The sequence below is a fragment of the Cebus imitator genome, unplaced genomic scaffold (genome assembly GCF_001604975.1).
Source record: "Cebus imitator isolate Cc_AM_T3 unplaced genomic scaffold, Cebus_imitator-1.0 Scaffold249, whole genome shotgun sequence".
NCBI classification, from domain to species: Eukaryota; Metazoa; Chordata; class Mammalia; order Primates; family Cebidae; genus Cebus; species Cebus imitator.
The window spans coordinates 2,600,043-2,621,376 of NW_016107564.1; the positions used below are offsets into that span (position 1 = coordinate 2,600,043).

The following is a 21,334-nucleotide window of genomic DNA, read 5'->3' on the forward strand; positions in this document are numbered from 1 at the left end:
TTCCTCTGAAGCAAATCTTGCCACAGCCACTGGGGACCTCCATCTAGGAAAGTGGAATGGAACCCCTCAGCCTGCTCAGTGCTTGGACACAGACATCATCCCCATGTGTTGCCTGTCAGGACGTCCTGCATCTCCATACACCACCCTCTCCTGGATGTCCTCGTCCCTCTTCTGGATGTCCTCGTCCCTCTCCTGGATGTCCTCGTCCCTCTTCTGGATGTCCTCGTCCCTCTCCTGGATGTCCTCGTCCCCCTCCAACCATTCGTCATTCTCATCATTCTTTGATGAACATTCTCCTCTGTCCAACTTACATATGTTCTGAGTCTCGGGTGTTATTGTTTTTTATTTTTAACTCTTTTTTAAATTGCATTTTCTCCTGAGATGAATCTACTTTTTGTGGCTTTAAACATCATCCAGATGCCAGTGGTTCCCAGAATTTCATTCTGAGTGGGAGTCTGCTGCACGGTCCAGGCCCCATCTACATCAGCTTCCAGAAAACTATTCCTGACTCCCTAATCAAAATTGCCTTTCTCTCCTCCTCCCCATCTCTGGTCACAAATCTAAATTAAATATTATTTTGTCATTTTCTGTTTCTTTAGCTTGTATGCAAATTTTTCTTGCTAAGGGCTCTTTTTAGCATTTCTGGGAAACTATTTTTTTTAGGTACAAAAAAAAGAAAGTATAAAATATATCAGAGAGCCTGTAGGTGTCATGTAACTCAGTAAAATACTTTTACATTGTAGTTTTTAAAGCTGAAGCAGGCACGATAGCAGCTAAAGGCAGAGGAGATTAACAGACCACCTGATGGTGACAGATAATGTTTGTGGGCCTCTTACTAAGTATCAGGCAAGATTCTAAGCACATTCTGTGGGTTAGCTCATTAACTCCTCCCAACAACCCAGTGCGGTCAACTCCTACCATACCCATTTTACAGATGTGAGCAGGCAAAGGGAAGTAGCTTACCCAAATCCAGCTAATAAATAGTAGAGCGAAGATTCAAACCTGGGTAGTCTGGTTGTAACAACTGCACCTTAACCACAATGCTTTACTGCTCCTCAAGGAGAATGTTTCTTATTCTAGTTCGTGGCTTTCTTGCTTTTCTGAGGGTTTCAGAGAGTCCTAGATCTTGACTAGCTGACCACTATCATTTTCTGCCGTCTTCCTTTTCTATAGCTACCAGTTGATTTATTAGAAACCTAGACCCCATTATTGCTCTGAACCACGAAGTCATCACAAGTACATCCTCCAGACTTAGGCTTGCCTTCGGGAAGTCATGAAGTGATAATCTGTGAAATGCTACATCCTTAGTTTCTCATACTTTTTTAGACAAACCTCACACTGATATCATTTGCATATGTGTCCATCCCCTGAGCTAAACTATAAACTCCCTGAGGACAGAGAGATCTTCTGTCTCCTAGACACTTCTAAATGCCCTGGAATGACCCATGGCACTTGTTTAAAATTTTAATAATTATCTCATTATGCAATAAAATGCATTTGGGATCTAAATACAGCTATAATTTGTAAAGAGAACTTAAAGTAAGTTATTAAATAAAATAAAGGTGAAAGCATTTTCAAATGATGCCTCTTCAGATTAAGACAAAAATATTCGTAATCTAATGAATACTGAAAATCTCTAAGGCATGCAATAACAATGCTTCATCTCCTCAGTGTGAATCTGGTGATTTGTGTTAACACAGAAAGACTTTAAATGTGTTTGTTGCTAACTAGGACAGCAGCATATTTTCTTGTGTTCAGAATAATTTAGTCCATGAGAACTGCCTTTATTTTCTTAACTTCAAAGGTCGCTATTTGTTGAAAGATGCATAGTTTTAATAAGAATTTTTAAAGTACTTTAGTTTAATTAAATTCAGATCTGCCTAAAGAGAATAAAATCAAGTAAACCTCTCAAAACAGTTTGACATCCTATTGTCTTTAAATCTGCATTTGTATTTAGTCTTCTGTACTTGTTTCAAAATACGGTAGCTAGCAAATTGAATATGCAATCACTGTAGCATTATTAATTTCTTTTACAAACAAACACACCTAGCTAGATTTTTAATATATACTCATGTGTTATTCTATCTTGTAGACAAACAAGAAAATTGCGTGACGCTGAACAAGAAAAAGATCGAACATTGCTTAAGACCATCATAAAAGTTTGGAAAGAGATGAAATCCCTTCGAGAGTTCCAAAGATTTACGAATACTCCCTTGAAACTTGTTTTGAGAAAGTAGGCTTTTTTGAAAAATTATTTTATTGGGCTATATTATACATTAAGAAAAATGTATAAAACATGGATACAGCTTTAAAAATAATTACAAATAAATATGCATATAACCACTTCCCAGGTTAAGAAATAAAACATTGCATACCTGAGCAGCCCTTCCCAAATAGCATCCCCCTCAATCCCTAAAATAATAATTACCTGGACTTTTTTGATCAATGTTTTCTTTCTTTTATAGTTTTGCCAACTAGGTGCAATCTCTAAGAATATATAGTTTAATATTGCCTGTAATTTTGACTTTTACATACCTGAACATATGTTGTGTGTATTCGTTAGTGGATACATACTTGCTTCTTTTCTTCAGTACTGTGTTTGTGAGATTCATCTACTTGACAGCACATATCTGCAGATTTCTTTGCTTTATAATACTTCATTATATGAATATAGCCAAACTTGTTCTGTTGATGGGAATTTGAGTTTATTTCATTCTTCAGCTGTTACAGAATCTACTTCTGTAAGCATTTTTGTGCTTGTCTCAGGGTATATGTGCTTAAGATTGCATTTAAACTTTACATGCTGATTCTAAACATATTCCATAAGTTGTGCCCATATACTGACACAAATAGTAAGAAATTTCAGCAGTTATCTGACATATTGCTTTGAAAACAGCTATATTTCAGCCAAAGATAGCTGCAAATTGTGATTTTTCTTTGGCTGTAATTATAAAATTGAAAAAAAAGGTTAGTTTTCAGGACAAGTATAAGACTGTGTGATCTTTGAGAGCAGGGATCCTGTTGTCATTGTATATCTGGTCCCCACCAGAGCACCTGCCACTTAGCATCTGCTCAGTTAATAGTGGTTAACGAAAAATAAATTCAGATATGCTACCCCACAGAAATAATGGCTGCCTCTCAGAAATTCTAGAGTTTGTGCTTTCAAATTCTGTCTGCTAGGCTGAGCCTCCCACAGAAGCAGTACAGAAATCCTTGCCAGATTATTTTCTTCTCTCCCTCCCTCTCATCATCCCTCCCTTTCTTCTTTTTAAGTTTATAAGGTAAACTAAATTTATAGACATTTTATCCATGTGGTCATAACACTCCTTCCCCTGATAAGTATCTGTCTTCCAGATTCTTTTGGAGCACCATTTTTCTCACATTCTTGATTCATCTAGCCACCCTTATGATAAAGAATAGTTTTTCCCACAAGGAAATTATTCAAGTTTATTTGTGCTTTTGAATAGCAATAAGAAAAGCGAATGGTTTTCTGTATATCAGAGACGGAACATAATTTCGAGGCCAAATTCCACCTTCTGTTTATAAATCTGTTTGTATATAAATCAAATATATATATTTATTTGATAGTCATCCTAGAGAGCTAAAAGAGCCTTTGCCCCGGGGGACTATAAACTGCTTAAACCCCAGGCAACGTGTCCACAAGCAAATATTTGTCAGCTCTGTGCACTTGACTAGGTTTATTTAAAATGGATTAGGAAGCTTTAGGGGCATAGAACTTGGAAACTTAACTCCCCTGGGGGAAATAGCGCAGTCAGTATGCATCACCATCTCCAAAGTGCTAGGTGGGATGGATGCAGTCACCGCACATTTGCCGCCACCCACCAGGAGAGCCATGCTGTTCATCAACATGTTAAGGGCTCTGAAAAGATGACCAGCAAGGAACCTTTCACACTTATCTAATCCAGTGTTGATATGGCCACAATATCTTTTCTTGGTGGGATATCTCACAGAACTAATGTCCTACAGAACACACATGGGAAACAATGGTTTAAGTTGGCTGATCTCCTGGTGGTAAGCAAAATCGTCAAAGAAAAACCCCAAATCCTCCGTCCAAAGTCAAAAAGGTGGTTTCAGGACTCAGTGGCAACAAAATGAAGCAGTTCCTCAGAGAAGTAATAAAATAACTAATGAAATTTCCACCATCGGTGGAGAACTTACAGGCCCTGTGTCAGCACACCACATGGCTGCTTCCTGTTCAGTGGGTAGAGCTCATATTCAGCCCGTCCACTCACCAACTGTGTGTTCTTTGGTAACTTACTTAAATTCTTTGTGCCTCTGTCACCTCATGTGTAAGATGTGGATAATAATGGCAACTGTCTCACAGGATTGTGAGTTAATGTGCCACATTTTTAGAAGAGGAGCTGGCACGTGGCAAGCCCAATATAAGTATTTGCTGTTATTATTACTCTCTTACTTAATTTCCAGAAATAACCAAGGGACTACAAATTTTTTTAAGGGAAAAAGTGGACCAGAAAGCAGATGAAGAAGCATATGAAGCAGAAATTCAAGTTGAAATAAGTGAACTGTTGGAAGAGCACACGGAAGAGTATGCACAGAAGATGGAGGAGTACAGAACGTCATTGCAGCAGTGGAAGGCCTGGAGGAAAGCACAAGTGTGTAAACAAATGCTCAGCCTGGAATAGGGCTAGCCAGGAAGCGTCTGGGATGGCAGCCTCCAGTTCAGGACGGGGGAAACCAGACTGGCAGACTAGGGTCTCCTGTGGCTCCCCCTGTCTCTTCCCCTGTTCCCTGGCTAAGGGATAAAAGGATGAATGAATTGACTGGTTAATGCATTTGCTTAAAAAGTCACCCAGCTAACTGATAGCAGAGCCAGCTTTGTCCACAGAGAATACTACCGTAGCACTCTGTGACTATTTAAGGAATAATATAGTAATCACGATGCATGTGTCCAGCACTGTACTCTTACATGCATTATTCCATTAAATGTAGGGATTGATGCTTCTGAGTATCCTTTAGAAAATTATGTAACTTTATGCACATGTCCCTACAAAACTGAGTTCAAGGGCAACAAATAATAGATCAGGGGTCCCTGCAAAGCTAGTTGTGCTTATACGCCTCATTTTAATATCTCAAGATGTGTCCTTAGCCTTGAAAACCAAAATTAAAGATCACATGAATACCTACCATTTTTTTAAGTTCTTTCTAGGGACTAGGCTGGACGATAAATGCTTTTTAGGCATTTGAACAGTCTCATTTCAACAGCCCTGGGAGAAATTTCCTGGGCCCCATTCTTTAGGTGAAAAAAACTGAGGCATAGAGAGGTCAGGTGGCTTAGTGGCCTGCCTGATTACACACATCTGGTTGAAATGGGGCTGGGGTTTGCATCCAGGTCCATCTGGCGCTGAAGACTGTGTTCTTCAATGAAATTCCAAAATTCCTGCTTGATGTCATGTTGCCTCTAACCCAACAGAAGGCCAAGAAGAAGAAAAGAAAACAAGCAGCAGAAGAACATCCCTATGATGAGACTGAGGAGCCGTATCCTGAGGAGGACCTTGTGAAACCCATCCCTCCAGAGCCCACTGATCGAGCAGTGATAGAGCAGGAGGTGAGGGAGAGAGCAACCCAGAGCAGGAGGAGGCCTGGGGAGCCCATGCTGGTCCCGGAGCTAAGCCTGGCGGGGAGCATAACACCCAACAACCAGTGCCCCAGGTGAGTGGATGCTCTGACCATAAATGAGGCTGACATCTGACACACATGCTCACGTGGACGCAAGCACACACACATGCACACTTACTGACCTACACTAGCATCAGGAGAACCATTAACTCTGAACAAATATTAGGTTGAACCACCTGAAGTTGCTGACATTTGCCCACTTTAGGTGATTTCATATGATTCACCTACCTCAGGCACCCACACTGGCTACGGAGGAACACACTGGAAAGCTGCCTGTAGGAGAAGCATCCCAGTTGCAAATCTCTGCCTGCTCTTCACAGTGGCTGTCTCTAAGTCTTTTGATTTGAGTCCCTTATCTGTAACCTTAATGAGTCCATCTGTCCACTGGGAGCATGTCCCAACTTTCTGGCACAGGCACGGATGCCTCCTCTTGCCCCTTGATTTTGACTGCTCCATGGATCAGCTTCTCTCTTTGAAAACTCCCAAAAAAGTTGTGGGTGTGCCCTATAGCTTGTATTTAAGTGAGGCCATCTGAAGCATACCCTCCAGATTTGATAAAAATACATGTCTAGTCATTCTTACTTGATGCCTAAGAGAAACATTACTTGATTTATATACATTTATACATATAATACATTCATAAACATGGATTTATAAGTTCATATTCTTTTTTAAAATTATAATGTAATCAAAATATTTTTATGTTTCCTATTTATTCTTTCCATCATTGTATAGCCATGGTTTTCAAAGTATAGCCCTGGAATCAACAGCATCAGCATCACTGAGGACTTGTTAGAAACATAAACTCAGGCCAAGCATGGTGGCTTATGCCTGTAACCTCAGCACTTGGGGAATCTGAGGTGAGAGGATCGCGTGAGGTCAGGAGTTGGAGACCAGCCAGGGCAACAAAGTGAGATCTCACCTCTATTGAATAAATACATAAAACTCCAAACATTTTTAATATCTCACATTGAAATAAATATGTTTAAGAAAGATTAATAAAAACTAGCCAGACAATTATTCAAAGGCAATCAACTGAACAGAAATTTTTTAAAAAATTAAGAAAAGGAAAGAAACACAAACTTGCAAGTTCTACTTGAGACTTACTGAACCGGAAACTCTGAGTTGGGGCTGAGAAAACTGTTCTCACAAGGTCTTCAGGTGATTCTGATGCATGTTATGGTGTATCATAGTTAAAAGGAGTCCATTAAATTCATCGATACCACAAAATCCCAGGCTTAATTCTTCAGTAAATGGAAGATCTATTGTGAATACAGGGGCTATTGTACACTGAAATCTTCAATATCCCAACATGAAAAATGAGAATTCAAATAAAGTCAGTCAGCCTCTGAGTTCATTGAAATGTGGGAGTTAATTAGGATGTCATTATAAGACTTCTCACAGTCTTCTGGGTTTCAGACTTCTGTTAATGACTAATGATTAATTCATTTTTAAATTATAGCTTTTTATGCATTTTCACGTGTTCTCTCAACTTCACATATTAAGATGTTATATATGAACTATTCCCCAGCACTAAGTAAGCTATTTTCAAGGCACAAATACCGTACCATATAATTTTAACATGAACATCAAAATATGTGATGATAGAGCATGCTTTCTAAAAGGAAAATTTGGGCTTGATTTGGTAATCGTTTATGAGTGGAGTCTAAGTCTTGGGTATTGTGGATATTTCTTGCAAATTTGGTGTGAAATTTCCTTTATTTAAAAAGTGCTGAAGTAGTTTGAGCTATTTCATGTCTAGGATAAGTCTAAATTATAGAGATGTAAAACGTTAAAACTACCACCCCTTTTAACGAGTAGAGAATTTCTGTTTGGCATAATGAAACAGTTCCGAAGATGGACAATGGTGATGGTTACCTAACATAGTAATTGTACATAATGCCACTGAACCAAACACTTAAAAGTGGTTAAGGTGGTAAACATTATGATATATACATTTCACCACAATGGAGCAATTTTCAATAAACTACCACCCCCGAAAAAAAACCTTGAGCTTGTATCAGATTTCGATGTCCTCACCTTTTCCTTTCCTCAATAAGCTTGAATTGCTATTGACTTAACCAATAACTGGCATTTTTTGGTGGACATCTCTACAAATATGTATAATAAAATTAAAAACCCATGGGAAATTATTTAGCTTTCTGGCTATAAGAATGATATATTTCAATTCTTTCAAGGTACCAGAACAGCTTTTATTGTGATTCAGATTATCTTTAAAAATAAGAAACATTTCTTAATAACCTGCATCCATTCCACATTCACTTATTTAAAAATGTTGAGAAAAGCTTGGGATCTTGGAAAAGTAAATTGATCTAACTGCTACAATATGTTGCTATACTTTTAGAATAAAACTTCTAACCCAAATATAAATTATGATCCCCTATGTCTTGAACTTATTCCATTTAACAAGGAATATGTGAACTTAAAACTTTGGGTTTTAAGTATGTAAACGTAAAGCTTGTTTGAAAAACCTGAGGAGGCTGTAGCATAACAATGCATGGACTCTAACTCTTAAATCCTCTGTGCCCTTCTCAGTGTCTGTTAATGGCTTCTCCATAAATTCCATATTACTCTGCAAGACCTGTGGCTCTTCTGGTTAAATGAGGGCTGACATGACTGGCAGAGTTGACTGCAGTGTGTCTTGTTCTGTTCAGTGCTTATTTATCATATATTTTGGTGATCCTTAGTAAATTATTACTAACTCCACCTGTGAATGGTCTCCTTTTGCAGAGCAGAGGTCTTGAGAAGGGAAGATGTAAAGAAGCGCTCATTGTACTTAAAAGTGCTCTTCAACAACAAGGAGGTGTCCAGGACAGTCACTCGGCCACTAGGAGCAGACTTCCGAGTTCACTTTGGACAGATTTTCAATTTGCAAATAGTCAACTGGCCGGAGAGTTTGGCACTTCAGGTACACATTTTTAATTATAGTTACTGGCCAGGTGCTGTGGCTCATGCCTGTACTTTGGGAAGCCAAGGTGGGCGGATCACTTGAGGCCAGGAGTTCAAGACCAGCATGGCCAACATGGCAAAACCACATCTCTACAGTAATCCAAAAAAAAAGTTAGCTGAGCATGGTGGCAGGCGCCTATAATCCCAGCTACTTGGGAGGCTGAGGCAGGAAAATCACTTGAACTTGGGAGGTGGAGGTTGCATTGAGCTGAGATCATGCCACTGCACTCCAGCCTGGGTGACAGAGTGCAAATTTTTCTCAAAATAATTGTAATAATAATTATTATTACTATAGTTACTGCTCCAATAATTTTTTGTTCATTGTAGGATTGAGATAATTTTAAATCATCCATTGGCTATACATATGCCTTGATAGATTCTCAAACCTCTTCCTTGTCACATCTGTTCTTACAGCCTTAGCAGAAAGAAATCTGTTCCCCAATTCCTCACCTACTGAAAATGCCAGAAGAATAACTCTGGCCACAGTGCTCTGGAGTGTGTGCCTTGAGATGGGAGAGGGGTGCTGAAGGGGTTTGGGGCACAGGGGGATCTCCAGCTCATTCACTGAAGACGTATTTCAATATCACCTTCTACCAGGACCCTAGCATAATAGAGAAATCAATTATGTCACAATCATGGGAGGTTGTAATGTAGGAAAGATACAGATGCTAGGATCCCCCCAAAATTAAGCTCCCCACTAGCCTAAATTCCACCATTAGCAATATATTTATTTGAGTCTATTTTAGTTTCCTAGGGAAACTAAACTATAACAAGGAACCATTAAGTTGGTGGCTTTAAAACAAGAGAAATTTGTTTATTCACAGTTCTGGACGCCGAAAGTCTGAAATCAAGGTGTCAATAAGACCATACTCCCTCAAAAGCTCTAGAGGAGTATCTTTCCCTGCCTATTCCAGCTCCTCCTGGCACTTAGAGTGCCTTGGTTTGTGTTAGTGTAACTCCAGTATCTGCTTCCACCTTCACATAGCCTTCTCTGTGTCTCTTCTCTGTGGGTCCTCTTTTGTCCCTTATAAGAACACCTTTACTGGATTTAAGGCCCGTCCTAATCTAATAAGATCTTATTTTCATCCTTAACTAATGACATCTGCAAAAACCCCGTTTCCAAATTAGGTCAGTTTCTGGGTGGGCATCAATATGTGGAGGATGCTATTTATCCCACTACAGTGTCTTCAGTCTTGCTTATTCCTTTGGTGAATCTTCTCCCACAATGCTAATAGGTCTCTCTTATGATCCTAGCAGGCTTGTTCACTAGGATTGCAACTTTGTGGCATGCATGCCCTTGCTTCCCCATCGCCACCGAGGCAGAAATCACAGATCCTCATCCATCACTTAGGCAGGAATTTCTCACTTCCCTCCACCACCCTTGCCAGAAAGCAATAATTGATGGTGCTATTTTTGTTATGTTTTCCCACCGAGCCTGAATATAATTTTAGACTTCTTCTCAATACAGTACTTCAGGCAGCCACTACCTATTCCTAGTGAGTATAACTGACATTGTCTGTAGGTGCCATTGCGGCTGTCTAATTAATAAAATATTTACATACTTCTGTACTGAATGATAAATAGCTGCTGCCCTGACCTTCCTCCATACCATCCTGGCCACATAAGCCCCACTTCAGGGACCCCCGGGCCTTCCCACAATTAACCAATTAAAGGGGATGCGTGACCAAGGCCAGTTCCTCCAGGGCCCTGTTCCCAAGTTGTGGTGGGCAGCTCTTCCAATGGCTTAGTGCCCTGCCTGTGTGTTGTTCAGTATTTTGAATATCAAGCCCCGCCTAGACCTCATTAGTTAAAAACTTGTAGAGGAAGTTTGCGAGAGCTGGGATGTGTTCTTGTGACAATGGGAAGGAAGCACAGTAGAACTGCATGGAAAGAGAAGAGAGAGTGCCAAGAAATGGGAGGAGGAACCTGAAAGGGGCAGCACTGGCCACCCAAGGTCAACCACCTTGGCTTAGAATTTCTCCAGAGCCTGTGGCAGTTTTGTTCTGTACCTTTTAATCTGTGATCTGGGGGTGAGTGAAGGCAGGGGTGGTCCTCATTTACAAAGCACCAAGCATCAAGACTCAAGCAAAATTCCTTTGCTGTATTGATACCTGCACAGCTGAAATTTTTTTCTTGAAATGTTAAAACTTTAGATGTTGGCTTAGTCCTGTCACTCACATAACTTTTTAAAATGCCATCTAATTTTTTAAAATATCTGTGTATTCTGAAACTTGAAAAAATCAAACTTCTTTGGCTGCTAACTTAAACATAATACGGGTGAGAGGAGAAAGCAAGTGAAAAATGTTTTTAGAAAGAGGGTTGGAGTTGGAGGTTTGGTGAAAACCTGAGATTTTCTTAAGCCTTAAAATTCCCTTTCTGAATGTCAACTGGGGGAAAATAATTTCTATTAATGTTTACTTCCTTCCTTGATTTACAACTCTGAATGAACACAGGGAATGAAATGAGGCAATTTTGTTTGAAGGTAGAAGTAGAGAGTTGCCCAATGGGGCAGCTTTCAGTTACGTGGCCACTGGACACAGCCCTTGTGAGGTCCCTGCCCTCAAGTGTGGGGTCCAAGTGGACTCTCTATTCCATCTCCTCTGGGGTTTTAGGTGGCCACTGGACACAGCCACTGTAACATCCCTGCCCTCAGGTGTGAGGTCCATGTGGACTCTCTATTCCAACTCCGCTGAGGCTAATGGCCTGGAACACTTGAAGGGCTCTTCTTCCTCTGTCCTCTTAGCAGTGTCAATGGGCTCTGTTACACTGCTTCCTGAATTTCAGCTTATCTCTTCATCTCATCGTCACTCACTGAGATGTACGATTATTTGAGCCACTGGGATGCACTCACTGGGATGCATGATTATTTGATGATGCAGACTATGTACATCATCAACTAGAAGACACTGTTCAATTTCAGATGTGTTTAAATGATAAAGTGTATTATACAATATACCACTAACAAGAGCAGCCTTTCTTAGCCAAGGATTCCCTGCAGGGATTCCTTTCCATTTGGATGGAACATTTAAATCTGAACACCTTGCTAGGTAGAGTTCAATTCTGAAGCCTCAACATCTTTACTGCTTCCCACATTGACCTGTGTGCCCTACCCCCGAACACATTCACTTAAGTTTAAAGTAAGACTTACTGCACACAAAACATTGTCTACACTAAGAATAAAACTTGACTGAGAAAGTAAAGAAACATAAACTCCAGAAGCACACTTGCTGCTCCTATGTCACCTTCCATGAATAGAGGAGGAGTTGCAGGGGCCCACCTGAGTCCCTCCCTTTCTACACGCACCAATAGTGAAGATGTCACTATTCAGAGTTCTGCCTCCTAGTTTGACATCCATCGTCAACTCGTCCTTCCTTTACCTCCCTTAGGGAGGAAGAGCTGATACCAGGAAGGCCAAGATTAACATGAGAAGACCAGATAGAGAACTAGAGGGGAGAGCAGCAGAAAGTAACATGGCAGGCAGACAGGAGAGGAAGTTGGCAAGGAGACACCCACTAGCACAGTCAGAAAGACAGGAGAGAGGCGAGAAGGCCTCCCCTCCTGCAGGTGCCCAGCCATGCCTCCACTGGTGGGTAAGAGCTCAGACAACTCTGGCAGCCTGTGAAACACACTCCCACTGTAGGCACTTCTGAATGTTCTGAATTACTTTACAGGGAAAGACTATCTTCTGCCTCCCACACTACAGCAGTATTTAATTTCACATATATTCTAAAATATAAACAAGGCCTCCAATACTATCTCCTGCTTATTGCCTTGAATATTAGCTTGCTGTGGATGTTACAGTCAAAATAATTTTTGAAAAACCAATGTGAAAACACTGTGAAATAAATTTTTAAACAGGTAAACAAAGTTACTCAGAATATTATCCAGAATATGCTCATAGGCAATAAGCTTGGTCCTGAAAACTAAATCATATTATTTTTTTAAAATTATAAATTAAGGGAGTTTTGGCTAAGTTCTTAAGCTATTTAAAGGGATTTGATAATTGCCCAAATCTCACATCACAATGGCATAATGGCATAGTTTTTTAGGATTGAGTAGTGGCTACAGATTGGCTACAGTGGCCTACAATTAATCTAGGAGATACTGTATTTCAAGTCTCTAGTCATAGTAAGTACTGTGCTATTTGGAAATTTCCCATATGATTGCTAGTTTTAAGCAAGAGAAGGTTTAAGAATTACTGGCAACTTTAGAAGGGTAAGAAAAAACTCACCTTAAATATATCTGTTAATGCCAGTGCTATCAAATTCTTTAATTTAGAGTGTACAGTAGCGTATTTCAGAAAAAGTTCTAAGATCCTCAAAACTATGATGCTTCAATTGATAATTCAACATTCAAGTTGTCAACGTTTTCTGCTTGACTGTGAAAATCCAACTGAGTGTCTAAGCCAGGAGTGTTGTGGAGAATTGGAAGCCATGTACACAAAGGGGTACACAAGGCCCTGCCTCAGGAGTTTCAGTCCAGCTGGGATATAAGGGAGAGCTACCGAGAATCAATACTAAATGGTGCATAGATGTATATGACCTTTGAAGGGAACAGTGTTGACTGTGATGTCTGATTTCTTGCATGTTTGTAACCATAAGGTTCAGTGCTTCCTAGCCAGGCTTGAGGTAAGAATGCCGAGGCAGTTCTACAAGCAAAAGATAAGTCCAAAGGCTGGCACAGAAAGCCAGGAGTGAGGGGATGGGATCAGGGCCTGGCAGTAGTAATGGGAAGAAGGAATTAATTAAACTGAAATTGCAGCCTGAATTGGTGGAATCCACAGAGCTTGATGACAGTTTGACTTGCAGAAGTGAAAAGGGGAGAATCAAAGTTGGGCCAAGCACAGGGGCTCACACTTATACAATCCCAGCACTTTGGGACATGGAAGGATAGATTGGGCCTAGAAGTTTGAGACAAGCCTGCACAACATAGTGAGACCCCATCTCTACAAAATTTTTTTAAAATTAGCTGGGCATAGTGGCACATACCTATGTACTCCCAGTTACTTGGGAGGCTAAGGCAGGAGGATCGCTTAAGCCTGGGAGTTTGAGGCTACAATGAGCCATGATCATTCCACTGTACTCCAGCCTGGGAGACAGGGTGAGACCTTATCTTTAAAAAAAAAAAAAAAGTTGGTCCAAGGAGAAGGATGAGATTGGACTTCATGGGACAGGGGAACTGGAGCCAGGCCACGGTTCTTCCAGAAAAGTCTTGAAAATCTTGGCTTTGGAGCCTTTCCAAAATAAATGTGTAGCCTTTTACAAATGAAATTTGGCTTAGAAATTTAAAAATTTTGCCTTCATTTTTTTGTCATTCACATATGCAACTTTATCCTACATTCATCTTCTCAACTCTGAAACAACGAACAACAGTGGTGTAATACTGCTGGGTGACAGCTGGGCACGGGGGCTCAAGCCTGTAATCGCAGCACTTTGGGAGGTGGAGGCAGGTGGATCACCTAAGGTCAGGAGTTCAAGACCAGCCTGGCCAACATGGTGAAACACCGTCTCAAAATACAAAAATTAGCTGGGCATGGTGGTGCACGCCTATAATTCCAGCTACTCAGGAGGCCGAGGCTGGAGAATCGCTTGAACCCAGGAGGCAGAGGTTGCCGTAAACCAAAATCACTTCACTGCACTTTAGCCTGGGTGACAGAGTAAGACTCTGCCTCAAAAAAAAAAAAAAAATATATATATATATATATATATATATATATATATATATTTCTGGGTGGCTTTTACATTTTTAACATTATTATTTTTCCTTATTAATCAATCCTGTTAAGCTTTTAGATTCCTGGCATCGGGATTGAGATAGGGAAATTCTTCTTTTAACTTATTTGGTGATGACTTGACTTTTCCTTCTCAGAGCCTTTCCTGATTGCTCTGGCTCATCTGAGGAATAACTCCTCTATCAGAGGGGAGTAACAGTCATATTTGGAGAATTGTCCTTGTTTACCCTCACCTACCTCACTTTTGTGGTTGCTGTTTTCACATACATCTTACTTGCCATGCTTTAAACAGAATGACAGCAAGTCAGATCGCTGATACCAGAAAGCTCTGCTGTGTGCAGTTGGAGAGGTCAGGTGGTTGAGGGCTGGTAGGAAATCAGGGGGTGGGGGCAGGAAGAACGGGTTGCATGAGGCAATAAGACAGGTGTGGTCATCTAAAGATAAGACAGTGAGGGCTTGGATGAGGCAGGGCCTGTGAAACTGGGAATTCTCTAGGAAATAATGTTTACTACATGTCCACTGCAGGGCCACAATATTTACATATGTTATCTCATGTTATCCTGAAGAAAACCACGGGTACTTAATGGGAGAATTCCCTTAAAAAAAATCTTACTTGCTTTATTTCTCTGAGAAAACAACAGGTATAGAAATGTCTGCAGGACAAAAACATGCTGGTTCCATACTATCATTTTAGATGAAAAAAACAGAACATGTGATTACATTTCTTTTGTTCCTTTACAGTATTCTGTGATTTTTTTTTAAGTTTTTTTATTGATACATAAAATTGTATGTATTCATGGGGTGCATGTGGTATTTTGATACATGCATAGACGGTGTAATAATCAAATCAGGGTATTTAAGATATCTGTTACCTCAAACATTTATTGTTTGTGTTGCAAACATTTTAAATCTTCTCTTCCAGCTATTTTGAAATATACAGTAAACTAGGTTAACTATAGTAACCCTACTGTGCTATCAAACACAAGAACTTATTTCTTTTCTTTTTTTTTTTTTTTTTTTTTTTTTTTTTTTTTTTTTTTTTTTTTTTTTTTTTTTTTGTGATTGGGTCCGTTCTTGTGGCCCAGGCTGGAGTGCAATGGCGTGACCTCAGCTCACTACAGCCTCCACTTCCTGGATTCAAGTGATTCTCCTGCCTTAGCCTCCTGAGTAGCTGTGATTACAGGCATGTGCCACCATGCCAGGCTAATTTTGTATTTTTAGAAGAGACGGGGTTTCTTCATGTTGGTCAGGCTGGTCTCAAACTCCTGATCTCAGGTATTCCACCCGCCTTGACCTCCTAAAGCACGGGGATTACAGGCATGTGCCACTGCATCCAGCCCAGAACTTATTCCTTCTAACTAATATTAACCAACCTCTCTTCAACCTTCTTTTCTACCTCCTCCCTTCTCAGCCTTTGATAACCATCATTTTACTCTCTTCCTACATAAGATCAGCTTTTTAAGCTCCCACATATGAGTGAGAGGCCAGGGGTGCTGCTAAGCATCCTACAACCTATAACTCACCACAGCAAAAAATTACTTGGCCCTGAATGTCAATAGTGCTGATGCTGAGAACCCCTGGCTTTGAGAGAAAACAAAAATTAAACTAAATTATACAGAGATCTATTTACAAATACTTACTTAAAGCCCAAAGTACCCATTTCCTAATTTTTTTAAATAGCATTTCTTCCTAGCATTTAAAAGAACTTCTGCTATTTTAAGAGAGTCGAAAATAAAGATTGGGGACATTCTGGATGTTTTTGACTTTGTCAGATGGAATCTGTTTTTTTCTCATTAAAAAATCTGGTAATTATCTTCTGAGACAGTAACATCAACTAGCAAACCCTCCATTCCCCTAGAGTCTATGATTGCCTCTGCCTGCAGACTTGGCACCAAGAACCCCCATTCAGTTCCTCTCTAGACACCAGCTAAAAATGTGGCTCCAGAAACTAGGAGTGAGCAGACTTCCACTGATGTCGTCAGAAACACCCTTTATGTGATCACTTATGTTTTATTGGTCATCACTAGGCATGGGGACCAGCCCAGGGAACACCCATGAGGAATAAAAACCACCTCCCATACCCTTTCACAGGATTATGGTGAAGGTTAAACAAGGTACCACACCGAAAGCCCCTTAAGTCCCTGTGCTGCCTGCAAAAGGATGTCTCCATGAATTTTTGTCTAAATTAATTCTGGAAAAAATAATAATGTGGTTTCTTTCATTTCAAACAAAATGAAAGAAAACACATCCTTTTCTTGGGATGAGATGTCATGCCAATGAGTTTGTAATTTAAGAGGTCAAATCAAGGTCTCCAGTGCAATAAATGATAACATACCACATGTTCTTTAAGTTATGTAAGATTATAGAATTACAGTCTCTTAAGAGTGTTGGGTCAAACAACTAATAGCACTCCTTGTCACATCAGAGTTGTGAACCAATAAAAATATAGAGAAAATTTTTTAAAAGAGGAAGGGTCACTTGTAAATAAAGAGGCTTGAGGAACATATCAGTCAATTACAACATATGGAATACATTTTGATCCTGATTCAAACAAAATATCACAGAATTTTTTGGGGCTCTCAAGGAAATGTGAAATTTACCAATAGTTGAGGTTATTAAGGAATTACTATAAAAACAGTATGGTAATTATGCTTTTAAAAATATTACCTATTAAATATACATATTGAAATATTTACAGATGAAATGTCTAGATTCAAGTTACTGGATGGGAGGGGAATGGTGGGGAGTATAGATGAAATAAGATGTTCATAACATATGATCATTGAAACTGCAGGGGGTGATAGGTCTCTGGTATATTATTATTCCTGCACTGACAAAGATGAATTTGGAGAGTGTGTTTTAAGTGTGCCACTTACGGGCTTCCTGCTGAAATCCTGCCTATTAGAATAGCTCACAGTGATATTAAGTCTGGGGTCCTGAATTCAGTACCTGTGCAATTTTTGCCTTTGTCTTTGACCCAAAGCCCCTCCACACTCAGCCAGCCATCTTGCAAAGGCGAGCTGGGGAGGTGAGACCAGAATGGCTACTGGAGAGGCAAGGCCAGGGCGGTAGCAAGGCACCACTTCATCCTCACTTCTGGACAAGAATTCAGATCAGGCTGGGCACGGGACTTATGTCTGTAATCTCAGCACTTGGGGAGCCAAGGGGGGCAGATCACTTGAGGTCAGGAGTTCGAGACCAGACCGCCCAACATAGTGAAACCCCGTTTTTACTAAAAATACAAACATTAGCCGGGCGTGGTTTCGGGAGCCTGTAATCCCAGCTACTTGGGGGGTGGGGCAGGAGAATTGCTTGAACCCAGGAGGCAGAGGTTGCAGTGAGCCAAGATCGCGCCACTGCACTCCAGCCTGGGTGACAGAGTGAGACTCCATCTCAAAAAACAAAAGTTCAGATCATATGCCCTGTAAGGGAGGGTGGGCGAAGAGGATCTGTGGTGTCATCTTTGTGTATTCAAGTTATAAGTGGAAAATACTGACTAGAGGGGGATTATTACACAAGAAGAAAAATATAAAGATTAGTAGAAATAAAAGTAGTCAAATCAGCATTTTTTCAAAAACTGTAAACCAGTCAGAGAGACCTCAAGTAGAGAAAGAATAAAACACAAGTAAGAAGCCAGGAGAACTATGGAATATTATGTCATATTACCACAAAAGTGAGATGTGCCAAGAATACAGGGGATTGAATGGAGCCAAGGGTCCAGCTGAGGCTGGATTGTGTATTCTTGAATCATGGTTGCCCTGCAACGGAGCCCTTCACCTCACGGTAATAACGTCATAATGCGACACACCACAGTGATCAGTAGCAGAACTGCTGGTGGTCTAAGTGGCTCCATCTAAGAGAAGATCTGAGAAAAATAAGGGGTTTCAGCAGATAACAAATAAAATGATGTGTGAAAAAGAAGAATTTGATAGATTTGCTAAAAATGTAACACTCTGGAGTGCTTCTGCATATGGAGCTTCTCCGACTGACTTGGAGATTGGTGCAAATAATAAGCCATCCAGGGGCATGGCTGTCCCACCCATTCCTCCTAATAGTATTGCTGTCTGAAAACAACCTGAGTCCAGAAAAGGAGGGGGCCCATTCTCAAAGCAAGCTGTATATTGGTTTGGAATAAAAACAATTGTCCTTGCCTGCTAGTTTGATTAACCTCCCTACCCAGAAGATTAGTCCAGGCCAGAAAGCAGAGTGTCAACAACTTGACCACAAACAGTTGTAAGCTCATCTCCATGGAAACCGTAGTAACACAACTCAACTTTCCAGGCTGAGATGAGCCCTTAGGGCTGCAACAGTGACCAGCACAAATACTAACAACATGGACTGATTATCTGACATGAGCGTACACTATTGTTGTTTTTATTAGCTATTTCCCTTCTCTGGTTTTCAGGTCTATGAAACTATTGGACACAGTGGTCCCACCTTGCTAGCAGAAGTGTTTCTGCCTATTCCTGAGACTACTGTTTTCACTGGAAGGGCTCCTATTGAGGAAATGGAGTTTAGCAGTAATCAGCATGTGACACTGGACCACGAGGGAGTTGGAAGTGGTATGAAAAGCTAATACCACTGTTTCACTGTCAGTTTTAAATGTGTATATCTCTGTTTCACTTCTTAGACAAGAAGAGAATTATAAAGTTGATATCAAAAATTCAAATTCAAACAATGATGCTATGCAACTTCTTGCCAAGTTGTTTTTTATATACCATTGGTGACGATGTAAGTGCGTATAACTATTGGAACTACAAAGTAGTTTGGCAGTGTGAATTAAGAGCCTTGAAAAATAATTGGTGCCTTACTTTTATTTCTAGGAATCTTTCCTAAGAAAATAATTTGAAATGAGGACAAAGATGTTGCATAAAAATGTACATCACAGTGTTGTTCATAAGCCCAAAAAATTTGAAATAAATATTCTCTCATCTCCTTCTACAATTCCAATTGACTATATGATGGATCTTCTCACTCCTTCCTCCATGTTTCTTAATCTTTCTTTATTACTTTTGCTGTTTTTCTTTCACTGCTACAATCTATGTAATTTCTTTAAATTTGTCCTCCAAGCCATGAATTCACCTTTTGGCTGTCTCTAATTATTGGAACTAATCCTTTCTATTTTTCCTCCCAATTACCATATTTTTCAACTCTGGAAATTATGTTTAGTTCTTTCCCAACCAGTGTGGTCAGTTCTGACAGCTTTTTGTCCTTTCCTTAGACTCTCATTTCTTTTATATATTCATTCATTTATTTATTTAAATATATTTAAAATATTCTTAAACATTTGGTATCTGATCATTCCAATACCTATCTGCTTATTGGTCTGATTCTGTTGCGTCTTGTTTATGGTGGCTTGCTTCCTCATGTGTCTGTTGATTTTTTTATCATGACATACACCTGGAATTTTATCTGCATTATTTATTTGAGGCCCAAATTCTATCCTCAGTCTAAAAGTCTAGAGACTTAGGCTTTAGTTCCAGCTCTGATGTTGGCAAGCTGTGAGATTCTGGTAGTCATGTAACTTCTTTGAATATCATTTTCCTCATTTATAAAATGGGTCTAATAATAGCTCCTTTAATGTCTTATAAGGTTATTTTTAACAAGATAGGATGTTAATATGAAGGAAAGATCTAGAGTTACTTCATTTAGTGCTTGAAAATCTCCTCTTTTACTTGATTAAATAAACCACCCAGAGTTTTTAACCATTAAATTCCAGTTGGTAGAGGCCAAATCAGTGCGACTTTACTGTAGCCACAACAGCTTAGTAATAACTAACGTGTTGTGTGGTCACTATTTGCCAGGCATTGTGTAAGTACTTTGCAAATATTAACTTATTTAACTCCTGTTCCTCACTTCCATCTTAAGGTGCTTGCACTTGTTCCTTCTGCCAGCAATGCTCTTTCCCCAAATTAATACACCTCTACTCTACCTCTACCTCCTCATTTTCTTCAGATATTTATTCAAAGTCACTCTCATTGAGGCTTCCCTGGCCACCCCATCTAAAAGTTTATCCCCTCTCCACCCTCCAAAGCACAAATTTTCTATATACCTTCCCTAATTTGTTTCTCCTTAGCACTCGCATACTAGTCTAACATACTAAGTATTTCTCTTATTACTCTTACTATTGCTTCTCCCACAGACTCAACTATAAACTCCATGAGAACAAAAGTTCTTTCCTTTCTCAATTTTTAGAACAAGGATTCTTAGCAGTTTTGCTTCTTTACTGCTACCTTTGTAACCGGGTTACCGAACAGAAATCAGCTCCCTCCCCGATGGGATGTGTCCTGAGGTTCTTGGCTTCCCTGGCCCCAGGAATGGGGAAGAGGCGTTGGCGGCGGCGGTCGGACCTAAAGAGTTTTGCAGAGAGCGATTTATTTGGCAGAGCGAGAGAAAAAGAGAGAAGTAGAGAGAGCTCCCACGCAGTTGTGGGAGAAAATCCCAGAAAGGGAAATCCAGGCAGGTAAGGTGCAGTGGAGTTTTAACTTCGAAGTTATTCCTGCTCCATTCATGTTCTTGTCCAATGAGAAGAGTTCTTTCAAACGCCCTCTGGAGTGATTGATCTTCGACTCTAATGCTGGATTAGCTGCTTGGCTCACAAAGCCTCCTCCCCCAGAGCTTTTGGCCGGCTTTCTAAACAAAGGAAGCTCACCTGGAATTTTACCTAGCCTGTGCAGGAAAGTTAGACAAAGAACTCTAGGTTCCCAGATGGGGAAGTGGATGGAGGCATGGCGCTGGGAAGTTCTTACCTTTGAAACCACGCCCCTTGTGGACTCGGGAAGAGAAGTTAACATGGTCCCCCACCTTCAGTGCCTGCAATAGTGCCTGGCATGAAGTAGAAGCTCAAATAAGTATCTTGAATGTCTAAATAAATAAATATCTTTGAAATAACTCTGCAAAGGAGGTGCTATTAGTATCCTTGATTTTTTTTTTTTTTTTTTTTTTTTTTTTTTTTTTTTTTTTTTTTTTTTTTTT

At 40.0% G+C, this 21,334-nt stretch overlaps 1 protein-coding gene across 8 annotated transcripts in view; it reads left to right on the top strand.

Moving 5' to 3' along the window:
* Positions 1-21,334, top strand: part of CC2D2A (coiled-coil and C2 domain containing 2A) — a 136,852-nt gene that overhangs the window by 68,083 nt on the left and 47,435 nt on the right. For all 8 annotated transcript variants that reach the window (XM_037727939.1, XM_037727938.1, XM_037727934.1 and 5 more), the window contains 5 exons: positions 2,093-2,233; positions 4,478-4,634; positions 5,453-5,691; positions 8,410-8,587; positions 18,765-18,921. In XM_037727939.1, coding sequence (XP_037583867.1) covers positions 2,093-2,233; positions 4,478-4,634; positions 5,453-5,691; positions 8,410-8,587; positions 18,765-18,921 — 872 coding nt within the window. The remainder of the gene's footprint in view (positions 1-2,092; positions 2,234-4,477; positions 4,635-5,452; positions 5,692-8,409; positions 8,588-18,764; positions 18,922-21,334) is intronic.